Source organism: Parambassis ranga, chromosome 22 (assembly GCF_900634625.1).
Source record: "Parambassis ranga chromosome 22, fParRan2.1, whole genome shotgun sequence".
NCBI lineage: Eukaryota > Metazoa > Chordata > Actinopteri > Ambassidae > Parambassis > Parambassis ranga.
The window spans coordinates 18,309,262-18,325,803 of record NC_041042.1 but is presented as its reverse complement, the minus strand read 5'-3'; the positions used below and the strand labels follow the sequence as shown (position 1 = coordinate 18,325,803).

Genomic DNA, 16,542 nt, shown 5'->3' with positions numbered 1-16,542 from the left:
TCTGTGATAAACAACAATATTGAACTTTTCTAAAACGTACTTATGCCTACGGTGTGTTTCTTCCATGGAAAGGAAGTTGCAACAGTTAACCCGTAAAACAGGTTATCCAGAATGGAGATTAATAATTTAGATTCCATGGAACTTTTTTTTTTTTTTTTTTTTAATGCAACAAACCCTATCAGATTAGTTGTGTATAAAAAGGGAAGTTGTCTAGTAAAACAACACCTTAGGGGCTGCAGAAGTGACTTCATCAAGCCAACTACTCTGTCTGCTGACACGTATACGTTTTCATGATGTACTGAATATCTGTTTCTCCTAATTAAATTTTATTCAACCACACAGCCCTTCAGCTTTCCTTATGTTACAGTTTTTTTTCTGATTGTTTAAGCACATTTCTGTAACTATTGGCTATTTGTGCAAAACTCTACACACAAATAAAAAAACCTTACACCAAATCAGCAAAACATTGTAGGCCTCTTGCAAAAGCTAATACATCTTGCTTAACTCTTCAAACCTTTGTAAAAATGGTATTTTTGTACCAAACAGTTAACACAAACCATCATATTACTAAGCACACAATGTGCCAACTACACACTGATGGTATTAACTGAAAACACATCTGGCTTTTGCTTTCTCTGTGCATGTTGATGAAGATTCTCAGTCATCCAGGTCATCATACGTAGAGAAGATTGAAGCACGGTGTCTGGACTTGTAGAGTTTTCTAGAAGACGTTTCGCTGCTCATCCAAGCAGCTTCATCAGTTCTAACTGTTTGGTGGGGAAACATGGTTTATATGTGGTTACAGACCTATGTGGTCTGACCTATCTCTGTGCACAAGGTACCGGTATGTCAATTTGAGGTCAAACTTTTGTCATAAATTGTTCTATAAACACAGGGATTCAAATTTCAAGTATGAATGTTTATTCACACATCAAAACAAGCTGCTCATCTAAACTGTCCATCGTCGCTGTACTTCGTCCTTCTGTCTGTGTGTTCTTCACCTGTAGAAGCTCTTCTCCACATTCATCACGTCAGAATTTATTGTGTGCGTGATGAATGTGGAGAAGCCAAGAGCTTCTTCAGATGCAGCTGGCAAACAGCTCCTGGAAGGAGAAACACGGCGCACAGAGGAGAGAGTCTGTCCAAAAGGTGGCGATAAAAACTAATCCCAGTATTGATCACGGTGTTACAGCGGCTGGACGCACATTAAACACCGGGAGACGGGATGTATTATTGCAGACAGTCATCCACACGTTCACAGAGTTAAACTCACACAGACCAGAGGTCTGCTACAGTCAGCTACACTGATCTTCTAACTATTGTCATGCTGTGCACCCTCTTCCCTGAACATTATCAGCTCGTTAGGCCAGGTAACCACGACTGTGCTCACAATTTGCAATACAAATGCATTGTCAACCTAGTGTGACGATCTCTTACCACCCGTGGAGCGAGTTCTCTGTTCTCACTGAGTATGTAACAGCCTTAATGCTTTGTGACCTTTTCAAACAACCAGTAGAAGGCATCAAAGCTTCACAAGGCTTCATCCACCCAAAAATGTACCAAACTGACAGAATAAAACCATGTGAAAAGGAAAAATGGAGACTTTACCAGAACTGAAAGACGTGGTCAAGTTTAACACTGAACAGTGTCAATCCGTCCTACAACTAACTCTAAACGGGTGTTAAAAAAGTGTTAATTTAACACTAGTGTGGAAACATATAAACACTTTATTGTGTTAAATTAACACTCTCAGAGTTAATTTAACACTGGCAATTTTGCTGTGGCAACCACTGTGTTAGAACAAGTGCTGTGCTGCTTTGACATATCTGCTATCTGTGAATCAACTAGCCTTACGACACTATCTGTAAACAAAATCTGATACAGTTTCCTGTTTCACTGGAAAAATCTTTTATTCAGGCAAACAATACAATACAATACAATACAATACAAAACCTAACAACCTAATGGAAAAACTAATAAAACCTCATTGTCCTGAGCTAGCACTGCATGACGCTGTCTCTGTCTCCCTCCCTCCCTCCCCGTCCTGATATAAGGTGCCAGAAATCAATTTGACGACATTTTGAGATCGATAAACGGTAAGAACTGCTGTTTAATCCACATTTAAACCCATACACTGTTGCTATTATTTATTAAATCTAGAGTAGAATTGGATGTAAAAAATCTTATGCTACATATACATGCACTACAACATTTTACATAATACAGTTACTTGCAAGACAGCCAGGATACTCTGTTGTCAATAGAGGACAAAACATTCTTTTTCTTTCTTGTTTCATAGTTAAAGAAGACAAAGATGCTGAAAATGGATCTGCTTGCAGTGAAGTGGAAATCATGTGAGTATTTTGTACTTGTACATGTATTTTTTATAGAAAGTATAATGACAAGGGAGTTGTGCATTGCACTTACTTCCATGTACTGTTATACTAAAATTCCAAGTGTTGGAAGCAGCTACAAAAAAGTAAAACAAAAAATACTTGAGAGTCAATAGGATAGGATAGGATTTAAGCATTTACTGCATGGCCTGTGTTGCATGTAGGAATGTGGGAAAGGATGTAGGATAGGATACATTTTATATATATATATATATATATATATATATATATATATATATATATATATATATATATATATATATATATATATATATATATAGGCTCCAGCCCCCCATGACCCTGAGCCTAATTAACCCTCCATCTTAGCTTCCATCATCCATTAACCCGCTTCAGGGTTAATGGATGGATGGAAGTGTGACAATCAGGACAGGATCAGTTTGAACTGGCCGTATGTGTCTGATAAAATGATTTGACTAGGCCTGAAGCCAAAAGCAGATGTCAGAAGCAAAACTTTTAAAAATAGTTTATTCACAAAAAGTTTAATGTGCAAAAAAAAAGCATAGAAAGGTTAGTGAGAACCCTGGGCGGCTGAAGACAGAGTTGATGAGAGTCACTGCTCCACAAGGCAAACTAGAAGTGGGCAGAGAAAAAGGAATGAGAATAGTCATAGTTTCAAAATGTAGCAGCAAGGAAAGCGCAGGTGTGGTCACGTAGGTGATGATGGAACAAACTGGCAAGGAAAAGCAGGAACGGCAAACGTCTTATACTCTAATGGTCGAGGATCAGCCTGTGAGAAGAGGAGGAGGGAGGAGAATTCACCACTTAGAACCATACCCACTCAGAGCTACACAAACATACCTGGAGAGAGAGAGAGAGAAGAACAAAGGGAGAAAGAACAAAACAAAAACCAAAGACAGCAGAACAGAGCCATGACAGTATGTGATGTTTAGGAGCTCTCTGAATCTTTTACTGCATCTCCAGGTGTCATCAGCTTGCTGCTGTTTGCTCTGCACCACACCACCGAAACAATCAGCCTGAAGGATGAGCTGGATGATTGCATGAGGGACTATGATTATGATCACCTGCTGCAGACAGCGAAGACTGGCCTTCCTCCCATTAACACAGGTCATCATGTTGTCATTGTTGGAGCCGGCATGGCTGGACTGACAGCTGCCAAGTTATTGCAAGATGCAGGACATAAGGTACACAATGTTCATAATGTTGAGTGGAACCAAATGACAACTTATTTTTTATAAATGTGTTTATCTCCAATTGTCATATCAGAGTTTTTAATTTCTACTCATTTTAACCCTTTAAGTATTAGGCTATATAAATAACTAAATAAGTTCTGTCTGTATTTTGTGTTATGTAAATAAGGTCACCATATTGGAGGCTAGCAGTCGTGTTGGAGGACGAGTGGTGACCTACAGAAATGAAAAAGAGGGCTGGTATGCTGAACTAGGTGCGATGAGGATCCCAAGTTTTCACCAGTGAGTTAAACCATTTTCCGGTGATAAAATATAATGATCACTGTAACACTCATTCTTCATGCCAATGTTTCTACACCTACATGGATTGATCGATCACATGCAAACATGTCTCAACAGAATTGTCCACTGGTTTATAGAGAAGCTTGGTGTTCCGCTGAATGAGTTTGTGATGGATGACAACCAAACTTTTTACCTGGTGAATGGAGAAAAGCCTCAGAAAACATACAAAGTCAAAGAAAATCCTGACATCCTGAAATATAACCTGTCTGCCAATGAGATGCACAAATCAGCTGATCAGCTGCTGCAGATAGCAATACAGACGGTATGTTGGGGTGGGGAGACATTATTATAAAACTATGTATAGAAAAGTTATTATGTCTTTACAGTATGAGGTAGGAGACAGCGCCACCTAGGGTGGAACCCAGGAACTGCTGTTTTAGGTACCCTGAGGGCAGTGACTTTTGACAGGTTTGTTCCTAAGAAAACAGGCCGAGATGTCACCTAACAAAAATAGTTTTTTTTTATTAGAGTAATGCAAAAGAAAATTAAATTACAGTCCTAACTGCAGTGTGCAACATTAATGCTAAACTTACAGTTTATAACTTGTTATAGGCTCTAAACAATACATTTTCACTGGGTCATGTTCAGATATAGGAGACTGGAGTGCTGGACACATTTTAATGTTTTTTTTTTTTCATAGGTGAAGGATGAAATGAAAAAACATGGCTGTAACGCTACATTGGAAAAACTTGATAAGTACACTGTTAAGGTAAAGTTTAATGTGATCCATTTAACATTTTTGAAATGCAGAAAAATATTATTGATCAACAGAAAAGTGTTGAACCTTGTTTGTTTGACAGGAGTACCTGAAAGAGGTAGCAGGTCTGAGTTCAGAAGCAATGAGAATGGTTGGAGAACTGCTTAATGAACAGAGCCTCATGTACACTGCACTGACTGAGATGATCTATGACCAGAGTGATGTCAATGACAGTGTCACGTAAGGACAACTAAGACCTATTAAAAAAAAAATCTCTGTAACATTTTTCTGGTTACGTTCAAAATTCTAAAAACTCCAGCGAACTATTCAAATGTTGCATCCAGGAATCTGTTCTCTGTGTGTTTATATCAGCTCTTCTTACAGCTCCTATTCTCTATTTATGGAGAATATGGGTAACTAGTGTCTCAATATGGAGCACCAAACCAGCTATTGTTCAAATGATAGATGAGGATTGGATACAGCGTATTATGTTTCTAAAGTATATGATAAAATTGCCCATTAGGAGACTATATCTTATCTCAATGGATGCAAATGGCTGCATCTCAACCACACTATACAATCTATAATTGTAAACTGCTCACCATGAGAAAGGATGCTGTAATTGTGCCTGTGTGCCTTTGTGTTTTAAGGTACTTTGAAGTGACTGGTGGGTCGGACCTTCTACCCAAAGCTTTCTATGCCGTCCTGCCCCATGTCCCCATTCAACTCAACTCTGCAGTCAAGCGCATCAGTTATTCAGATAAAGGCGTCGTTGTGTCATATCAGTCAGATCATCAGTCCTCTCTCACTGACCTCCCAGCTGATGCTGTCCTGGTAACAACCACAGCCAAGGCAGCCCTCTTAATGGACTTCAATCCCCCTCTGCCTACCAAAAAGATGGAGGCTCTGAGGTCTGTTCACTATGACAGCTCCACGAAAATTCTCCTTACCTTTAAAAAGAAGTTCTGGGAGGAAGACGGCATCCGAGGAGGGAAGAGCATCACAGACAGACCCTCTCGTTTTATCTACTACCCCAGCCACACTTTCCCAAACAACAACACTATTGGCGTCCTCCTGGCTTCCTACACTTGGTCCGACGACTCTCTCCTCTTCCTCGGTATGAGTGATGACCAGCTAAAAGATCTGGCTCTGAGAGATTTGGCAGCAATTCACGGCGGGCATGTCAGGTCTCTTTGCACCGGGGTGGTGGTAAAGAAATGGAGCCAGGATCCTTACAGCCTGGGCGCCTTTGCTCTGTTCACACCCTACCAACGCAATGAGTATGCAGTGGAGCTCTTCAAGCATGAAGAAAGGGTGCACTTTGCTGGTGAACACACAGCCTTTCCTCATGCCTGGATTGAAGCATCCATGAAGTCTGCAATCAGGGCTGCTGAAAACATCAACAAAGAGGCTCAACAAGAGTCAGCAAGAAGTGTTCGAGATGAGCTTTAGTAGCCTGGGTTGTCACAAATTTGATCTAGCTGTCCCCTTCTTGCTTTCTTCAAAATATGATATATTTTACAATTTTAGAAATTACATTTGATTATTCAATGATAAATGATATCATATCGGATGTTTTTAAGGATTTGCCAAACTCCGTCCAAGTGAGTAGTGGTTTTAATGACTGAATAAAAAACTAACTAAAATTATACGCGCTATTATGAACTGTTTTATGTTACTATGTCCAGTGTGATTTTGTATCTGGTGCAGTAATGAGTCGAATTACAGTTTTTTAATGTTTATATTGTAACTTAAGAGTTATTCTATAGGAGTGAACTTATGATGTCACATTTATAATCGGAACCGATCGTGGGGCAGACCTTCCTTCATCTCATTTCCTGTGGATTGCCCTTTTAAGCTGGAGTGTGACTCACATGCAGCGCTGGATTGTCTCCTTATGTGGTACTCGCTCACCTCATGCTCATGCTGATCAATTTCTCTAGGTTTTTGAAACTTCCTGGTAAACTTTGAATTCTGTCTCACGTATATTTGCTCTGCCTTCAGGTACTCAGTAGTATGAAAAAAGTGAACTCAATGAGTTGTTGGATCAAATAAATGTAATTATGTGGTAGCCTACATCATCAAATGGGAACTGGGCATGTCATACAGCCAAGTGCTGCCACCTTGTGTCATGTATAGGCATCAGATTGGTGATTGTGCAATTTACTCAACAGTGTTGTGCTGAATTTACTTGTTACTTTAACAAGTAGCACAAAATTGTTAATCACATTGCACATAATTACATTTATTTGATGCAACAACTCACTGAGTTCACTTTTTCAGTGTAGTCACAGAAAGTTGTTTTATCATGTTAAAAGTAGGGATGGGCAACACTGAAAATGTCAGTATCGATCCGATACCAAGTAAATACAGCGCCAGTATCACTGATACCAATACAGATACTGATACTTTTACATTGAAATTTCATGATCATAGAATAATTCTTTTTTTTTTGAAGAATAAAGATCCTTCAACAGTTATCACAAAAGCATAATTATATTAATCATACTGAAATACATATCATTATAAAAACTTATATAATTATATTATTAGATATATTTTGAAATTTGAGGAAAACAAGATTTATTTCAGCTGGTGATATATGATGTCAGAATACTACACTTGGAAAGACACCATTAATTCCAACACATTCTCACTCCCAATGCGTCAACAGCCCAACAAATGGTCAGTGTCCCTTGGCGTTACATGCAGACTCGTTAGGCACCCATTTTTCGTTGTTTGCTGATGAGGTGGGTAACCCGACCCCGACTTACATGGACCTCCCACGGTGTCTGATATTGACGCCATGGGAAGCATTTGGGGGCATCTACTAAGTCTTGTTGTTGTTGTCATGGTAAAGTGACACGTTTACTGTACCATATAACAGTATTTGGCTTTTTTAAATAGTTTTATTTTTTTCTGCTTACATTAATGTTAACGTTAAGTGTGCATGGAAAAATGTCTTTAACTACTGTTAATTCAATTCAATCAGTCTGTGTTACAGCAATGGCCAGGGCTTTCTAACTGTAAAACGATCACTAGTATATAATTATTTAACTCAAACGAACAAGCCTAACATGACTATCTATATCTGCATACTGGATCCAATTTTTATTTGATAGAATAAAAATTCAAGGCAAGGCAAGCTTTATTTATATAGCACCATTCATACACAAGGCAATTCAGAGTGCTTTACATAAGATGAAATCACAGAATAAAAACATTTTAAAACATTAAATTAAGAAGGAAATTAAAATCATAAAAAGAATAAAATCATAAAAACATCAAATAAAATCAGGATGATTAAATGAGAAGAGGGCAGTCAAGTAATTAGGAGAACGCTGCAGTAATCAAATGTGTTTTCAGGCCTGACTTAAATAAAGTGACTGTCTGAGCAGACCTCAGTTGTTCAGAAAGGCTGTTCCACAGGTGAGGAGCAGAATAACTGAATCCTGCTTCACTCTGTTTGGTTCTGACCCTGGGTACACACAGTAGGCCTGTCCCTGATGATCTCAAGCGTCTGGGTGGTTCATAGGGAACCAATAAGTTCAGGATGTATTTTGGTCCAAGACCATTCAGTTTGTAGACCAGGAGTAAAGTTTTGAAACGTATCCTTTGACTCACAGGAAGCCAGTACAGTGATTTGAGGACCGGTGTGATGTGGTCCATTTTCCTGGTGTTACTCAGAACTCTAGCAGCAGCATTTTGGACCAGCTGCAGCTGCCTGACTGATTTTTTGCTAAGACCTGTGAGGACGCCGTTACAATAATCTAGCCTACTGAAAATAAATGCATGAATAAGTTTTTCTGTGTCTTGTTTGGACAGAAAGCCCTTGATCCTATCAATGTTTTTCAGGTGGTAATAGGCAGACTTAGTAATGGCTTTTACATGGGTGTTAAAATTTAGGTCTGAGTCGAGTATTACACCGAGATTTCTGGCTTGGTTTGTGGCCTTCAGTGACATGGAGTCAAGGTAAGCACTGATCTTAGCTCTTTCATTTTTGGGGCCAAAAACAATCATCTCTGTTTTGTCAGCATTGAGCTGGAGAAAGTTCTGGCCCATCCACTCATTGATTTGTTGAGTACACTTACTTAGTGAGTGTAAGGGACTGTAGTCATGTGATGACACTGATATATATAAAGCTGTGTGTCGTCTGCATAGGTGTGGTAGGAGATGTTGTGCTGTTCTATGGTCTGAGCTAGGGGCAGCATGTAGATGTTGAACAGAAGTGGTCCAAGAATGGACCCTTGAGGAACCCCACATGTGATCTTAGTTCGGTCAGACTCATAGTTACCAATTGACACAAAGTAGTCCCTATCATGTAAGTAAGATTTGAACCAGTTTAACACAGTGCCAGTGAATCCCACCCACTGCTCCAGCCTGTCGAGCAGTATGTTGTGATCAACTGTATCAAATGCAGCACTAAGGTCCAGCAGTACTAAGACAGAGATTTTGGATGCATCATTATTCTGATGTATGTCATTTAAGACCTTAATAAGTGCAGTCTCAGTGCTGTGGTGCGCTCGAAATCCACACTGAAATTCATTAGGGCCCGAGCACCGAATGGTGCAAGAGCCCTATTGAAACCCTTAGGATTATTATTAGGGCCCGAGCACCGAATGGTGCAAGAGCCCTATTGAAACCCTTAGGATTATTATTAGGGCCCGAGCACCGAATGGTGCAAGAGCCCTATTGAAACCCTTAGGATTATTAGGGCCCGAGCACCGAATGGTGCAAGAGCCCTATTGAAACCCTTAGGATTATTATTAGGGCCCGAGCACCGAATGGTGCAAGAGCCCTATTGAAACCCTTAGGATTATTATTAGGGCCCGAGCACCGAATGGTGCAAGAGCCCTATTGAAACCCTTAGTAGGGCCCGAGCACCGAATGGTGCAAGAGCCCTATTGAAACCCTTAGGATTATTATTTTTTTTTTTTTTTCCCCCTCCGAGATCGCATTTTTGGGGGCCTTAACATGCCCAAAAACTCACCAAACTTGGTATAAAAATTCATTCGCCCGAAAAATTTTGAAATTTGCTGACTTTTGAAATGCACATATAAAAATGGCTCTATAGCGCCCCCAACGCGTAGCCCCTCTGGCCGGTTTGACACAGGATTATGAAAATTGGCACACATATGTATCACCTCAAGACGCACAAAAAAGTCTCTTGGACCCCCCCTCCAAACCCAACAGGAAGTCCGCCATTTGAAGGTTTGTGGCCATTTTTGGCGATGTGTGACCCTGCTGCCAAACTTTTCACGCCTCGCATACGTCATCGGATTGAGCTGAAATTCGCCGTGTCCACTCAGGACACCATAGGGAATAGACGCATTCCAAAACTCTTACAAAAGTCTGACGGTGTGGCCGGGGCGTGGCCTCAAAGTTTGACCATTTCTGAGGACACAGAAAGTCTCTATAACTTCTTCGTTTTCTGTCCGATCTGTACGAAATGTCACATGTATGATCAGAGTCTGACCCTAAACACATCTATACAACAATATTGAGGCTTTGACAGAGCGCCACCTACTGGCTACACAAAATGTTGTGTTTTCATAGGTTTTTCTGCCTGCCCCTGTGGCCTGTTTTGAGTAGGGTCATGAAAATTAGCACACATGTGTATCACCCCAAGACGCACAAAAAAGTCTCTTGGACCCCCCCTCCAAACCCAACAGGAAGTCCGCGAATTTGAAATTTCTGTTAATTTTTGGCGATTTGTGACCCTGCTGCCAAACTTTTCACGCCTCGCATACTTCATCCAATCAAGCTGAAAATCACTGTGTCCACTCAGGACACCATAGGGAATAGACGCATTCCAAAACTCTTACAAAAGTCTTACGGTGTGGTGGGGGCGTGGCCTCAAAGTTGACCATTCGCCATTACAAAAGAACTCCCTGTATTTTTTGCCCTAACGCGTAGCCCCGCTGGCCAGTTTGACACAGGATCATGAAAATTGGCACACATGTGTATCACCCCAAGACGCACAAAAAAGTCTCTTGGACCCCCCCTCCAAACCCAACAGGAAGTCCGCCATTTTGACTTTTGTGGCCATTTTTTGCCTATTTTTGACCCTGCTTCAAAACTTTTCACGCCTCACATACTTCATGCAATTGAGCTGAAATTCACTGTGTCCACTCAGGACACCACAGGGAATAGACGCATTCCAAAACTCTTACAAAAGTCTTACGGTGTGGTGGGGGCGTGGCCTCAAAGTTGACCATTCGCCATTACAAAGGAACTCCCTGTATTTTTTGCCCTAATGTGTAGCCCCGCTGGCCAGTTTGACACAGGTTCATGAAAATTAGCACACATGTGTATCACCCCAAGACGCACAAAAAAGTCTCTTGGACCCCCCCTCCAAACCCAACAGGAAGTTCACGAGTTTGAAATTTCTGTTAATTTTTGGCGATTTGTGACCCTGCTACAAAACTTTTCATGCCTCACATACTTCATCCAATTGAGCTAAAACTCACTGTGTCAACTTTGGACACCATAGGGAATAGACGCATTCCAAAACTCTTTCAAAAGTATTACCGTGTGGCGGGGGAGTGGCCTCAAAGTTGACCATTCGCCATTACAAAGGAACTCGCTGTGTTTTATGCAGTACTACCCACATACTTTATGCAATGTGGACAAAATCTTACAGTACTGCTATGGACCCGAGTCTGAACAGATATATATGCTAATAGGATGATACGGTCATAGCGCCACCTACTGGTAGCAGGAAAGTTTGGTTGTAAACATGTGTTCGTTGTATCTCTGTGGAAATAAGAGGAGGAGAGCATAGCACAGGAGAGTATAGGAGACGAGAGCATAGGACAGAAGACTGCGATGACCCTGCGGATCGCAAGGTGCGCGAGGGCCCGCAATGCTGCTTGCAGCTTTAATTAGGGCCCGAGCACCGAATGGTGCAAGAGCCCTATTGAAACCCTTAGGATTATTATTTTTCATTAGGGCCCGAGCACCGAATGGTGCAAGAGCCCTATTGAAACCCTTAGGATTATTATTTTTTTTTTTTTTTTTTTTTTTTTTTTTTTTTTTTTTTTTTTTTTTCCCCCTCCGAGATCGCATTTTTGGAGGCCTTAACATGCCCAAAAACTCACCAAACTTGGTAGAAAAATTCATTCGCCCGAAAAATTTTGAAATTTGCTGACTTTTGAAATGCACATATAAAAATGGCTCTATAGCGCCCCCAACGCGTAGCCCCTCTGGCCGGTTTTACACAGGATTATGAAAATTGGCACACATATGTATCACCTCAAGACGCACAAAAAAGTCTCTTGGACCCCCCCTCCAAACCCAACAGGAAGTCCGCCATTTGAAGGTTTGTGGCCATTTTTGGCGATGTGTGACCCTGCTGCCAAACTTTTCACGCCTCGCATACTTCAACGGATTGAGCTGAAATTCGCCGTGTCCACTCAGGACACCATAGGGAATAGACGCATTCCAAAACTCTTACAAAAGTCTTACGGTGTGGCCGGGGCGTGGCCTCAAAGTTTGACCATTTCTGAGGACACAGAAAGTCTCTATAACTTCTTCGTTTTCTGTCCGATCTGTACGAAATGTCACATGTATGATCAGAGTCTGACCCTAAACACATCTATACAACAATATTGAGGCTTTGACAGAGCGCCACCTACTGGCTACACAAAATGTTGTGTTTTCATAGGTTTTTCTGCCTGCCCCCCTGGCCTGTTTTGAGTAGGGTCATGAAAATTGGTACACATGTGTATCACCCCAAGATGCACAAAAAAGTCTCTTGGACCCCCCCTCCAAACCCAACAGGAAGTCCGCCATTTTGAAATTTCTGTTAATTTTTGGCGATTTGTGACCCTGCTGCAAAACTTTTCACGCCTCGCATACTTCATCCAATCAAGCTGAAAATCACTGTGTCCACTCAGGACACGATGCAGAATAGACGCATTCCAAAACTCTTACAAAAGTATTACGGTGTGGTGGGGGCGTGGACTCAAAGTTGACCATTCGCCATTACAAAGGAACTCCCTGTATTTTTTGCCCTAACGCGTAGCCCCGCTGGCCAGTTTGACACAGGATCATGAAAATTGGCACACATGTGTATCACCCCAAGACGCACAAAAAAGTCTCTTGGACCCCCCCTCCAAACCCAACAGGAAGTCCGCCATTTTGACTTTTGTGGCCATTTTTTGCCTATTTTTGACCCTGCTTCAAAACTTTTCACGCCTCACATACTTCATGCAATTGAGCTGAAATTCACTGTGTCCACTCAGGACACCACAGGGAATAGACGCATTCCAAAACTCTTACAAAAGTCTTACGGTGTGGTGGGGGCGTGGCCTCAAAGTTGACCATTCGCCATTACAAAGGAACTCCCTGTATTTTTTGCCCTAATGTGTAGCCCCGCTGGCCAGTTTGACACAGGTTCATGAAAATTAGCACACATGTGTATCACCCCAAGACGCACAAAAAAGTCTCTTGGACCCCGCCTCCAAACCCAACAGGAAGTCCGCCATTTTGACTTTTGTGGCAATTGTTTGCCTATTTTGACCGTGCTTCAAAACTTTTCACGCCTCACATACTTCATGCAATTGAGCTGAAATTCACTGTGTCTACTCAGGACACCATAGGGAATAGATGCATTCCAAAACTCTTTCAAAAGTATTACCGTGTGGCGGGGGAGTGGCCTCAAAGTTGACCGTTCGCCATTACAAAGGAACTCGCTCTATTCTATGTAGTACTACCCATATACTTCATGCAATGTGGACAAAATCTTACAGTACTGCCATGGAGCCGAGTCTAAACAGATATATATGCTAATAGGATGATACGGTCATAGCGCCACCTACTGGGAGCAGGAAAGTTTGGTTGTAAACATGTGTTTGTTGTATATCTGTGGAAATGAGAGGAGGAGAGCATAGCACAGGAGAGTATAGGAGACAAGAGCATAAGAGAGAAGACTGCGATGACCCCGCGGATCGCAAGGTGCGCGAGGGCCCGCAATGCTGCTTGCAGCTTTAATTTTTTTTTTTTTTTCTTCCTTCCCCCCCTTACATCGCATTTTTGGAGGCCTTAACATGCCCAAAAACTCACCAAACTTGGTAGAAAAATTCATTCGCCCGAAAAATTTTGAAATTTGCTGACTTTTGAAATGCACATATAAAAATGGCTCTATAGCGCCCCCAACGCGTAGCCCCTCTGGCCGGTTTGACACAGGATTATGAAAATTGGCACACATATGTATCACCTCAAGACGCACAAAAAAGTCTCTTGGACCCCCCATCCAAACCCAACAGGAAGTCCGCCATTTGAAGGTTTGTGGCCATTTTTGGCGATGTGTGACCCTGCTGCCAAACTTTTCACGCCTCGCATACTTCAACGGATTGAGCTGAAATTCGCCGTGTCCACTCAGGACACCATAGGGAATACACGCATTCCAAAACTCTTACAAAAGTCTGACGGTGTGGCCGGGCGTGGCCTCAAAGTTTGACCATTTCTGAGGACACAGAAAGTCTCTATAACTTCTTCGTTTTCTGTCCGATCTGTACGAAATGTCACATGTATGATCAGAGTCTGACCCTAAACACATCTATACAACAATATTGAGGCTTTGATAGAGCGCCACCTACTGGCTACACAAAATGTTGTGTTTTCACAGGTTTTTCTGCCTGCCCCCCTGGCCTGTTTTGAGTAGGGTCATGAAAATTGGTACACATGTGTATCACCCCAAGATGCACAAAAAAGTCTCTTGGACCCCCCCTCCAAACCCAACAGGAAGTCCGCAATTTTGAAATTTCTGTTAATTTTTGGCGATTTGTGACTCTCCTACAAAACTTTTCACGCCTCGCATACTTCATCCAAATGAGCTAAAACTCACTGTGTCCCCTCAGGACACCATAGGGAATAGACGCATTCAAAAACTCTTACAAAGTCTGACGGTGTGGCGGGGGCGTGGCCTCAAAGTTGACCATTCGCCATTACAAAGGAACTCACTGTATTTATTGCCCTAATGCGTAGCCCCCGCTGGCCAGTTTGACACAGGATCATGAGAATTAGCACACATGTGTATCACCCCAAGACGCACAAAAAAGTCTCTTGGACCCCCCCTCCAAACCCAACAGGAAGTCCACCATTTTGACTTTTGTGGCCATTTTTGCCTATTTGTGACCCTGCTTCAAAACTTTTCACGCCTCACATACTTCATGCAATTGAGCTGAAATTCACTGTGTCCACTCAGGACACCACAGGGAATAGACGCATTCCAAAACTCTTACAAAAGTCTTACGGTGTGGTGGGGGCGTGGCCTCAAAGTTGACCATTCGCCATTACAAAGGAACTCCCTGTATTTTTTGCCCTAATGTGTAGCCCCGCTGGCCAGTTTGACACAGGTTCATGAAAATTAGCACACATGTGTATCACCCCAAGACGCACAAAAAAGTCTCTTGGACCCCGCCTCCAAACCCAACAGGAAGTCCGCCATTTTGACTTTTGTGGCAATTGTTTGCCTATTTTTGACCCTGCTTCAAAACTTTTCACGCCTCACATACTTCATGCAATTGAGCTGAAATTCACTGTGTCTACTCAGGACACCATAGGGAATAGATGCATTCCAAAACTCTTTCAAAAGTATTACCGTGTGGCGGGGGAGTGGCCTCAAAGTTGACCGTTCGCCATTACAAAGGAACTCGCTGTGTTTTATGCAGTACTACCCATATACTTTATGCAATGTGGACAAAATCTTACAGTACTGCTATGGACCCGAGTCTGAACAGATATATATGCTAATAGGATGATACGGTCATAGCGCCACCTACTGGTAGCAGGAAAGTTTGGTTGTAAACATGTGTTCGTTGTATCTCTGTGGAAATAAGAGGAGAGCATAGGACAGGAGAGTATAGGAGACAAGAGCATAGGAGAGAAGACTGCGATGACCCCGCGGATCGCAAGGTGCGCGAGGGCCCGCAATGCTGCTTGCAGCTTTAATTTTTTTTTTTTTTTTTTTTTTTTTTTTCCCCCTCCAAGATCGCATTTTGGAGGCCTTAACATGCCCAAAAACTCACCAAACTTGGTAGAAAAATTCATTCGCCCGAAAAATTTTGAAATTTGCTGACTTTTGAAATGCACATATAAAAATGGCTCTATAGCGCCCCCAACGCGTAGCCCCTCTGGCCGGTTTGACACAGGATTATGAAAATTGGCACACATATGTATCACCTCAAGACGCACAAAAAAGTCTCTTGGACCCCCCCCTCCAAACCCAACAGGAAGTCCGCCATTTGAAGGTTTGTGGCCATTTTTGGCGATGTGTGACCCTGCTGCCAAACTTTTCACGCCTCGCATACTTCAACGGATTGAGCTGAAATTCGCCGTGTCCACTTAGGACACCATAGGGAATAGACGCATTCCAAAACTCTTACAAAAGTCTGACGGTGTGGCCGGGGCGTGGCCTCAAAGTTTGACCATTTCTGAGGACACAGAAAGTCTCTATAACTTCTTCGTTTTCTGTCCGATCTGTACGAAATGTCCACATGTATGATCAGAGTCTGACCCTAAACACATCTATACAACAATATTGAGGCTTTGACAGAGCGCCACCTACTGGCTACACAAAATGTTGTGTTTTCATAGGTTTTTTCTGCCTGCCCCCCTGGCCTGTTTTGAGTAGGGTCATGAAAATTGGTACACATGTGTATCACCCCAAGATGCACAAAAAGTCTCTTGGACCCCCCCTCCAAACCCAACAGGAAGTCCGCAATTTTGAAATTTCTGTTAATTTTTGGCGATTTGTGACCCTCCTACAAAACTTTTCACGCCTCGCATACTTCATCCAAATGAGCTAAAACTCACTGTGTCCACTCAGGACACCATAGGGAATAGACGCATTCAAAAAACTCTTACAAAAGTCTGATGGTGTGGCGGGGGCGTGGCCTCAAAGTTGACCATTCGCCATTACAAAGGAACTCACTGT

General features: G+C 42.1%; 1 protein-coding gene across 1 annotated transcript; it reads left to right on the top strand.

Annotated features, from left to right (window-relative positions):
- The first annotated feature begins 2,323 nt into the window (after positions 1–2,323).
- On the top strand, positions 2,324–6,053 carry LOC114427523 (L-amino-acid oxidase-like). Its single transcript, XM_028395630.1, has 7 exons — positions 2,324–2,354; positions 3,336–3,556; positions 3,732–3,844; positions 3,962–4,166; positions 4,545–4,613; positions 4,705–4,841; positions 5,252–6,053. Exons 1-7 carry the CDS (start codon positions 2,324–2,326, stop codon positions 6,051–6,053), a joined length of 1,578 nt encoding a protein of 525 aa, XP_028251431.1.
- The last annotated feature ends 10,489 nt before the right edge of the window (positions 6,054–16,542 follow it).

Excerpts from the sequence above, each read along its gene's own strand:
- LOC114427523 (XM_028395630.1), top strand. The coding sequence starts at position 2,324 with ATGGATCTGCTTGCAGTGAAGTGGAAATCAT. Across the intron at positions 3,557-3,731 it reads TGCAAGATGCAGGACATAAG|GTCACCATATTGGAGGCTAG; the intron begins GTACACAATGTT and ends TATGTAAATAAG. Across the intron at positions 4,614-4,704 it reads TTGATAAGTACACTGTTAAG|GAGTACCTGAAAGAGGTAGC; the intron begins GTAAAGTTTAAT and ends TTTGTTTGACAG.